This window comes from Corvus brachyrhynchos, unplaced genomic scaffold, assembly GCF_000691975.1.
Source record: "Corvus brachyrhynchos isolate BGI_N302 unplaced genomic scaffold, ASM69197v1 scaffold370, whole genome shotgun sequence".
Classification (NCBI taxonomy): domain Eukaryota; kingdom Metazoa; phylum Chordata; class Aves; order Passeriformes; family Corvidae; genus Corvus; species Corvus brachyrhynchos.
The window spans coordinates 3,606,051-3,617,014 of NW_008235977.1; the positions used below are offsets into that span (position 1 = coordinate 3,606,051).

Genomic DNA, 10,964 nt, shown 5'->3' on the forward strand with positions numbered 1-10,964 from the left:
TTTCAAAGCATTTTACTTAATTTATTTTCATTTGTATTTTAATAGTTCCTGTAATCCTGAGGTCTTTCGGAAACATGACATAGGAAAGCGTGTCATTCCCATTTTATAAGCACACAAATAGATGCCCAGAGGCTGATGTTTTCCAGAGCCATGCAGGAAGCTTAGACAGAGGGGTGATCACTTGAATGCCAGTACTGCCTGATAGCCAAACACCACCAAGGACGTGCTTTTAATTGAATCCTTAGCTCATTATTATATGCAGTATATTTTTGTTTGGAGGTGGTTTTTTTTCTTTCTAAATATGAGTAGTTTGACAATCTCTCTTCTACTCAGAAATTTGATAAAAATTGAAATCAAATCTATGTCTACATTCTTCTAGGGATTGCATGCAGTACTTCAGTTTAATATGAATACTGTAGCCAGAGCTAAACTGACCTTGAGAAGGACCTCTCAGACCCATCTCTGGCTCACACTGTGCTGTGATCAAACTCATATGACACCACTTTCCTAGATAAAATACTTAAAAAGTAACAACCCACCTCGCTACTCATTAAAATCAGAGTTTTCTATACCATTCAGGCACTTAGACCTGAAAGTTCAGATGTCTAAAACTGTGTGTGATTACCTAGGTTTGGAAAGAATTAACTAGACATGAAAACTGTGCTTTATACTGAGTTCTCATGCTCTGGGGAATAATTCAATGCTGCACCCACTCATGTAATCCACATTTCATTAACTGCAGTGGAGAGAAAATACAAATATTTGTACAGCAGTTAATAGTTGGTTTCACTTAAAGCTGGTGCAGGTTTCCTTTGTTTTGTTATCTTGGTCACTGTTGCTGATAGTTGCAACAACATTACAGGAGTCAGGAGAAGAGTGTGGGCTTTATGAAATGTTCACTGCAGGCAGAGGGCTTGTAAAGCTTTGTGGCAGTGTATCTGACTGAGGCCACTGGGCCAGAAAGGTGTGCAGAAACCGTAGGAATAAAGCATATACAAACTGTCAAACCAGCATCCATTTCTTTTATACTTTCCATTTTTATATCCTCAAGGGATATTAACCAGCATACCTGAATCACTGTATAGACACAGTATAAAATTATTCTGCCCTTCTATATGGCATATTCTTGAGTTCCAGGAGGGCTACAAAGTAGCCCTTGTTTTTAATAGAATCACAGAATAACAGAAACAATTAGGTTGGAAATGACCCCTTGAGATCATTGAGTCCAGCCTATGACCCAACACCACCGTGTCAACCAGATCATGGCACTAAGTGTCATGTCCAGTCTTCTCTTAAGCACCTCCAGGGACAGTGACTCCACCACCTTCCTGGGCAGCCCATTCCAGTGTCTAATCACTCTTCCTGTGAAGAAATTCTTCCTAATGTCCAACCTCAACCTCCCTGATACACAGTTTAAGTGTCCTCTTGTCCTATCACTGGTTGCCTGGGAGAAGAGCCTGACCCTCACCTGGCCACAACCTCCTTTCAGGGAGTTGTAGAGAACAATAAGGTCAGCCCTGAGCCTCCTCTTCTCCAGGCTAAACAACAACCACATACAACAGCCTCGACAGCAAATTTAACCCAAGGCACTATTCTCTGCAGTGATCACAACTGTATGCTCAGTCCTGAAATAATGAGCATGAACTTGGAAGTGTATGTGGCCTTTTTTCCCCTTAACTGTGCACTCAGGCCCACTAGGGACAGATCTGAGACTATTAAAACCATTTCACTCAGCACTTACTGCTTTTTTGTATCTTAAGATAAATATGGAGGGAGGAGGGAAAGGAAAATCCTTCCAATGCATGTGAGGAAGTGCAATTGCATGTACTCTGTCTGGAAGTGATAAAAAAGGTAATTAATAGAGACTATGCAGATTTAAGGTTCAAAGTGCTGAGAGGAGAAGGGAGTGTGCAAGGAGCCTCATTTTCTTTGCAGGGGTAGATGCCTGCAAAACCTCCCACAGAACAGAATGTTCATTGTGCTGCCTCTGAGCTGCTCGGGGTTGCAGAGCTTCTGCGCTCAGTGGTCACAGACATCCCTCGTTACGACCTGCAGCTTTTGCCCTTGCTCAGCCTGTTTTGTTTTCAGATACCTTCTTTCTTTCTGTGTCCTTTCTTGGTTTTGTTTCTAAAAAGCAATACTTTTCCTTTTAGCTAGAAGCTCCTCTTTTCTATGCAGTATAATGTCTTTTTATTTTTGTATACCATGAATTTTTATTCTTACATTTCAAGGAGTTGTCCTGTCCACATTTTAATATTTACCAACCAAATTTATTAGGGTTTTTTTTCTGTATAGCTGTAAAACAGGATATACTCTAACCATCATGAACTGCATGGTTTCTCAACATCAACAATCCGTTTTTAACAGCAATATACATTTTCCAGGAATACGGCGGAAGTGCTAACTGCATTTGCCATTTGAGGTACTTCCCAGCTGCAACCAACACCTCTGCAGGGATATTCTCAGTCTTTGGCTCAAGAAACTGAGAGCTCTGTGGGGTTCTGTGACTTCTGGAGGTCTGCACAGTGGTCTGCAGTACAACCTCCCTCCCCACCACACTCTGCTTTCTCCCCAGCTGTACAACCTAACAGCTAGACTCTCATTCAAGAGTATCTAAAATAAATGACAAAGAACAGGATTTCCATTCTGCATACATTCCAAGTCACTTTGAAAGAGTAGTCTTACAGCTGACAGCTCATAAGTCTTAAACTTTACCAGATAATGGTTCAGTGGTCTTTGAGTGCTTTGTTACTGCTTAAGTGTATTGAATAAAACAATAAACATTCATCTCATCATTGGGGGGGAAAGAAATAATTGTTCAGGGTTGTGCTTTGTTTATTAAATTTGTGTCCTGTGAACTATGAAACTCAAATATTGTCAATTCTTTCAGGAGGAAAATGAGATCCCTGCCAGTGTTTTCGCAAAAGAGCCCATTCCCAGCATTACAGAAGGAAAAGAGGAGCCTGTGGATGAGAACAAAACACTGGAAGAAACCTTACACACAGTGGAGTTGGGTTCAGATGATGAAATGTTTCATGAGGGAGATGACTTGGATGACAGTGCAGAGGAGAAAACAGAAGAATCAAGAGCTGAGAAACTTAAAAGATCCAGCCTCAAGAAGGTGGACAGCCTCAAAAAAGCATTTTCCCGCCAAAATATTGAGAAGAAGATGAACAAGATCAGCACAAAGATTGTGTCACCTGAACGGAGAGAAAAGATCAAGAAATCACTTACTGTGCATCACCAGAAATCCTCCTCTTCAAAGGGCTCGGGTTTCAAAGTTTCTCCCCTCACATTCAGCACAAAGAAAGGCCGTGAAGGAGAAAGCCCTGCAGAAGCTGAGGACAGACCATCAGAAACTGCAAGCAACGAGCAGGCTGAGAACGAGGATGAAATGTCCTTCACCGACATGCACTCAGATATGACACCCAGCACCTCCCTGACCGAGGAGGGCAAAGCAGCTGTCGACTCTCTAGAGAAGGAGGCCAAAGTGGAAGGGAAGGCCATGATAAACAACAATATTGAGCTATCCATTGTGGAAGATGATGAAGAGTACGGGATGCCTCTAGAAGTTTCTAGCCAGAAACTGTACGATGAGAGAAACAACCCAGTTGGTGGGGAAATGGAACAGTCTGATGAAGAAACGACCCAAGCAGCCGTCCTGCAGGTGGACCAAACCACGTAAGCGTCCCAAGCCCTCCTTCGCCTGCCAGACACGCACGGTTTTCCTTAGGCAAGGAACTGGTTTCAGCTGCACAGGCAGGAAAAGCGACTAAGCCTCTTTCATCCTTTGCTCTGCAGTGATAATTTATTGCACCGTGTTGGAATGCAGAGTGGACAAGGTCAATGACTTAGGCTGCAGCGTGCTCTGGTTTAGGCCAAGTCACTGGTGGTCATGAATTTTAGAGATGCTGCCAACTGGTGTAAGAGACTAGCAGGAAGAGAGTACGTCTGGTAGAAGCAAGCTGGTCAGCTGGCTTTCTTAGGTCAGAGGAATGCATGGAGAGTAGTCAAGACACCCAAGCATTTCTGTTGTCTTTTCTTCCCCCAGCATTTCACAGCACTGAGTAGTTCTGTATGTAAATGTAGGAATACCAATGAGAACATTTGATCTCAGTTGCCTTGCCATGCTCCATGAATAATAACAGCCTCAGTAACTCTGCACACATGTATAGTTTGTTTGGGGCTTTGCTCCACAGCGCTGTAGGACTAAAAGAGCAGAGCAGTTAGAGGGCGAAGCTGAAAACTCAGTTCCATCCATTTCAGTGGGGGAAAGATTTTTGCCATTAGTCACTTGCTATTCATTTAGAAGAAATGACTGTGTTTAGGTTGGGGGGGCGGGGAGGGAAAGGTATTTTTCAATCTAACAGAGTTATGGAAATACATTAATGACAAGCATGAATGTGTGATCAGTTACTGCACCTTTAAGGGTTCAGAAATTGAAAAGGAAAAAATAGGTGTTTCATAGGAACATAAAGGTAGCCTGAAGAAAATATGAAATGCTATGAAATGTAAAAAAAGCAAAAATAACCCCCCACAATATTCAATCTATACTCCCAGCTTAAAGTATATATACTCAGATAACACAAATTAATTCATAGTCTTTATAGCAATATACTATCAAACTTTGCACCTGCACAACTTTGTATCTCAGAGTATTTTGCAAATAGCATAATTTATCTTTTTACAGATTATTTCATATATAGAGCTATATCTACACAGAGTTAGATAATTACAGGGATGTAAGGACAATTTCTTTAAAAAGGTGAAATACTCTTTCAGGCATGTCCAAAGGGAACAATGTGTTGTGCATTGAACTTCATGGCAGGGATGAGTTTACGTAAGTATGCGCCTGCAAAGCCACAGGATTTGGTTCTCTGCTAATAACTTTGATCAAAGTCACCTACCTGCTCTCAAAATTAGTAGTCTGTAATTTTTCAAAATTAATTGAAAATGAGAGGTTACAAGGTAGTTTGTTCACTATGAATGTTCATTCCTGTCACTTAACAAAGGTAAGGGGCAAGGGAGGAAAGGGAAGTACAATACCCACAACAGTTCCCTTACATCCTTGGTTGTTTATGCAGTGGGTTATTTTTATTTTTTTATATATATATATAAATTCTACTGATACTTAACATTGCACTAAAAGGTTGCTTCCTTTTGTGTTTAGAATCACAAATTACAGGGGAAATAAAAGCTACAGCAGAAGTACCATTATGAAATAATTAACAGGTATTACTCCACAGGGATAATATCTGTAACCAGCAAATCACACTGGAAGTTAGTTAGTCAGAGCTTAGTGTAGGCGAGTACTATTAAGAGTTAAGCTCTTAAGTGCATGGTATCATATAGAAGATACTGTTTCTAAGAAAAATCATGGCATAACTCGTGCAGCTATATTTTTATTTTGTATTAACTACAATGGATTTCAATAATTTTTACTTGTAACTAACTATGAATATGACAAATAAAAGCATAATATAAAACACAGCCATGTCAGTCTTTGGGAGAAGCAGTCTGAGAAGCTGGCAAAGATGAAATTTAAAGGTCAAGTGTTTATTACTTCAGTTCATGTCCCTGTTGTACCTATACCATTTTCTTTCTCATCCTGTGCTGTTATTTAGCAATGCAAACACCAGTGCTTTACTTTCCAGATACTTGTCAGATTTCTAGCCCATCTAAATGTACTCAGGCACTTTCCAAAATCTGCTGGCTCAATCTGCATCTTTTTATTGGACTGCGGCATACTCCTAATACTCTAAATAGTCCTGAAAGCATATTTATATTGAAGTCTGTGTTCTGTTTATGCACACAGATAAACTCGTGTCTTCTGGAGTGCCACATAGTCTTTAGCAGGCTTAATTTTACTGACAGACCAAAGAAAGCACTTCTAACCTTTATGTAGCAGCTGTCAACCTCCCACAGTCACCAAGTGCTAACCAGGAGCCCCAGCATCATGTTTACATTTTGCTTTCGGATATGCTGGTTTGTTTGTCCTGCTAAGCTTTAATTCAAACAATACCCCTGGCTGTGCTTTATCCAGTTTTAGAGATGCTGAAATGAATCCCATGCACACTGTTCTAAGAGCATTACAATGCTATCCAGTAAAACCATTGGAAATGCAGATACTGAGCATCTGGGAGAATTAACTCAAATACCCACTTCAGAATATGGCACGCACACGGCCATCAGTTGCAGGACAAGAATTAAATGTTTTCTCCATCACAATTGTACATTTGCAGGGACAGGTGGGTCTGTAATCCTAAGAAACAAAAGAAAGCATGCTTTACACGAGAGGAAAATGTTTACTCAAGTTGTGAATGTCTGCTCTTGTGCTGTTTTATAAACCAGAGGAGGAAGCAAGCTCAGCCTCTCAAGATGTCCCCCAAGCTGTTTCTTCCCCTTGCCTTCCATTCTCAAGGCCTGACTGAAAACATCAGCCTGCAGAACTTACTGTTTGAGGGAGGAGACAGACTGTGGGACCAGCAGCACTGTATTCTTTCAAGTATCTCAAGTATGTGCCTGGATCTTGTCAGGCTGGCAGATGTCAAGCATATGCACGAGTATTCCACGATTGTGCTGACAGGTTTGCCTACATAATTACTGTTTTTAAAAACTGCTTGTTTACACTTCCTGACACAGTAACAGTGAGCTCCACTTGTACCATTATTCCTTTGAACACCTGACCTGTGAGCTGCTGCACAGATTCAGAGTTTGACCTCCACCGGAATCGGTGGGAGCTTTGCACAAAGAAAAAGGGTGTGATAAAGCCCTTATGGTATAAATATTTAAACTAGCAGCACTCAGCAGCTGCTGATACTCCATTTTCAATGACAGAAAACCAGCTGACATTTCTGTCCCCTTTTAGGGGAAAGAGCAAAGAGCATCCCGTTGACCCCCACATGCTAATCCACGAGCCGGCTCCTCTGTGAAAAGGCACAGATACGGGTTTTCTGGACCATTTCACTGTTAAATAAGAGAGTGTAGTGAAAGCCATCACACAGGCCTGACTGAAGTGTGTTCTGTCTCTTTAACAGACAGAAGAAAGCAGAGAAGAAAAGGATCAGAAGGTAAAATACACCTGATAGCCCTTTACACTGATGCAGTGAAAACCCTTTGTTGTAGGTTGTAATGCCAAACAGCCACACAACTGATGACTGATAGTCACACACTTAAAAAAGAGGTAAGCTCAGAAGAATTAGTGAAGTAATGGCAATTTGTTAGAGGTCAAACTGTTCACAAGGGGCCAGTCCAACCCTGAAAGTCAGTGAAAAGCCTTCATCTGGCTCAAAAGACCCTTTGAGCCGTACAATGATTTTGGGCCACACGTACAGCTCCTGTGATCATCAGTAAGCTGTGTGCACAGATGCAGGACATGAGATCCGTGTATCTCCCCTATCCTATCTGCTTAGCTCATCACCCGAACAAAAAGTTTTCCTGCCATCAGCACAGCAGATGCAGCGGTGTGGCAGAAAGGAAGGCTCTGCCCTGCTTTGCAGGGTGCATTGTGAGCAAAATGTCAAGCTAAGTTCTGACTGCAAGGTCTTTGCTGTCGGGCTCTGCCTGTGAGGGAGTGGGTGTAGCTACAACTCCTGGAAACGTCACGCAGGTGGAAAAGTTTTACTGTGACCCACTAAGACACACACCCACTCTGGGTGTCAAGGGGAAGGTGTCACGTCGTCTTCCTGCAGGCAGAGGGAAAGATTCACCCATAGCAAAGCGAAGCAAGCACGCAGCTGTTTGGCCCTGGTATTAGTCAGGGTTTTGCCTCGGCAAGGAAACAAGGGGCAGGGAACAACTGGCAGAGCCCTGGAGGTGCTGACTCAGCACCCAAGTATCCACCGCTCCCTGACTCACGGCCCTGGCTTTCCCAAATAAACGGAAAAAGGCTGAGAACCGCTTTCCACCACTCCAAACTGCCCGTTGCCAGGGTTTTGTTTCAGGATTTACATTTGAACCAGCATCCACCCCGGGCTGAGTCTAACTGCATGCATAAAGAAATTTTAATCAGCATACTTGCAGCTGTCATTGGTGGCTGATCTTTCCTGCCCTCATTTTGATCAAAATGCCTTTTTCCCCTTCCTCTCACTCCACCAAGTCATTTGCAGGAGTCTGAAGTGCACACTAATTCCCATAAGGAACTCTCCCTAACTGCATGTTGAGAACTGATAATCAATGTCATCTTTAATTTTTCTTACATGGTTATCTCCTTTAATGGAGTGTGCTGCAGTAACTGAGAATAAATCTGCTTTGAGTTAAGCAAGAGATTGTTATTTATTTTTCTTTCAGATCAGAGATTAATATTGCTGTATGACCATTGGCAATAACCTCTTTTTCCATAGCAACACTAAAGAGAACATAAACTATGACTCATAATTTCTCTCTGGAGGACTTTTTTGTAATTATGATCATTCCACAGTTCCTAAAATACGTTAGCTGATATATAGCTCTGGTATAACAGCTTTGATTTTCCTTCATTTTAACACCCAGGCAGAAAGAAGAGACTTCCATTATTTTCTCTCTCTCAGGCTGAGCTAAACACCACACAAAGTATCATATATTCATTATTCATTATAACTGTGTGGCTCCTAAAAACTCCAGAGCAATATTTTCTTAATAAAGGTGGAACAGGTTTACTCACTTTCAATAACCTTAAATAATACTGACCTTCTAAAAGAAAACTCATGTCCTTCCCACCATGGTTAGTAAATTGGGGTCTGAGAGCTGGAATTGATCCAAACTGGAAACAGTATTATTCTGGGTGGCAGCAATGTTGCACACTAGCATTGCGCTCCTCTGGCAGTCAATGGGTTTAAAATCTCCAACATTTCCTCTCCTTCAGAACACAGCTGCAATACACTGTCCAAATTCAGTAATAATGGTGATACCTTTACTCCCTTCAGTGAAAATCTGGCTTTGGAACAACTTATCCATACAGCTCCCCAGAATATCTCAGCAGATAATCACATTGGTTCATCACAAGAGATTACATGACTTTGTGTGTGTGTGTGGTTGTCCTACATTTCCCTTACTACGCAGTCTGCTGTGTACTGGTGCAAAGTGCTCAGGAAACCTGTAGTGCCTGTTGCAGGAGAATAATTAGAAAAACACAATTAGCAAATTCAAGGACACACACATTCAGTCAACAGCCATAAACCACAGTGGAGAGACAGAACAAGCTTGCATCTCTCCCTGCTCCGCAGTGTGATCCCCAGCAGCTAAACCAAGCCCAGATTGCACCAACAGAAGGGACACGTGGTTTGCTCTTGGCCTTTCCAGTACGAAGCTGCACATGCAGGCTCAGGCTTGTGCAGGCACACCGTGAAAGAGCAGAACATCAACTAATATAGCATCAATCACACTACAGGCTCCTCTACTCCTCCCTGAAGGTTTATGGAAAAACACCCTGAACCTTCAAATTTCTGAACATAGGGAGCAGAAAGTCACTGTAACCTCTATGCCATTATCTGCAGTGAGGAGACTCTGGCTTTGCCTTCTTTACTCCTTCCCATCAGGCTTGAGCTGTGTAGAAGTGCAGGTGATGTGAACTGTGATGGATACTGGAAATGTGCAAGACAGTGTTAGGAACAAATAGCACATGAGGGATGTCTACACTGCACACCACATACACATACTCGTTTAGATCAAGTACCAAGCACAGCCTAACTACAGAAACACAGCACTGTTAAAGAAAATTTATCTTATTCCTCAGCTACTTAGCTCCTGATGTCCTACACTAGTCATTGCAAGGGAGTTTCAGCATCTTTTCAGTACGCTGCCAGCTACAGTTATATATACCCTTATATTACTTGTTCCTTCTGACATGCCTGTAGGCAAACGAGCCCTGTGAGGGTGGCAACATGAGTTGCATTAACCAGCTGCCTGGTCCCTGAATCACTGCAACTCAACACAGCGCTGCCAGAGACATGGAGGAAGGGACACTGAGAACATCTGAAGAGTGGTAAACAAATTATATGAACACATGGAAGTTGCCTAGATTTGCAGTCAATTGTCATTTCCACACGGCCACAGTGAAAGCTATAAGCACTGTGTGGCTACTTCTAAGTAACCTTCATTTCCCTGCAAGGTTCACCATCCTACTGCTGGCAATAGCTGGAGATTGAAAGTCAGAGAGCAGGTTATGACTGAGAGCTGAAGGGTGATATGTCATTCAAGACCTGTGTAAATAGGTCACGAGTAAAATTGAAAAGAAGGAGGTTTCTTTTGGCATATTCAGGCATAAGCTCTTTAGAAGAATACCTATGTCACTGACCAACTCTTCAAAGGAAATAAAACTGCAGGACATGGAAATATATGCACTCCTGGGTTAGGCTGAACAGCACAGAGATCGCAATTGAAACGAGATCACATTATGCTGTAGCTATTAAACATTATGTATGTCATAGATATGTAATATATATGACAAGCAGTTTCAAATAAGGTGAAAACCTGGAAAGGTTTTGATGGATTTTGAAGTGGCTGTATATTCTTTTGCTAAAAAGGAAATAGACTCATAGGATCCTACAAATCTAGTCCTAAAAAACAATGCACCACAGATTTTTTTTTTTAATTAGTTCTCAGTACTTCTTAATGGTACAATGGTTGACGTGCAGCCAGAAGTGGAGAGAGGCATTAAACAAGAAGTGTGTAGGAGGAGGAAGAAGTAGGAAAATGTGGATAAGAAATGAACAGTGGGGTGTGCATGAGAGAAGGGAATGTGTGAGGGAAGGAGTCGCTAGGAAGGGTGGGGAACTGGAGGAAGGAGCTGAAAGGCTACTGAGAAACACCAGCAGAGTGCCCAGAACAAAGGCTGGGACAGAACCAAGAAGCACCAACAAAAATGGGAAAAAGGAAAAACAAGGATCAATAAGGTCTATTGTTCAAAAGGATGGAAGAGAGAGTAGGGAATCAGAAATTACTGTGGGACAGCTGCCATGTAAGAGACAGCAACAGAGCAAAGAGCT

General features: G+C 42.0%; 1 protein-coding gene across 1 annotated transcript in view; it reads left to right on the forward strand.

The window, feature by feature from the left end:
• The window catches only part of SDPR (serum deprivation response), a 37,464-nt gene extending 31,974 nt beyond the window's left edge, over positions 1 to 5,490 (forward strand). Inside the window, exon 3 of the mRNA XM_017729197.1 lies at positions 2,891 to 5,490. Coding sequence (XP_017584686.1) covers positions 2,891 to 3,685 — 795 coding nt within the window. The 3' untranslated portion in view covers positions 3,686 to 5,490. The remainder of the gene's footprint in view (positions 1 to 2,890) is intronic.
• Positions 5,491 to 10,964: the final 5,474 nt, after the last annotated feature.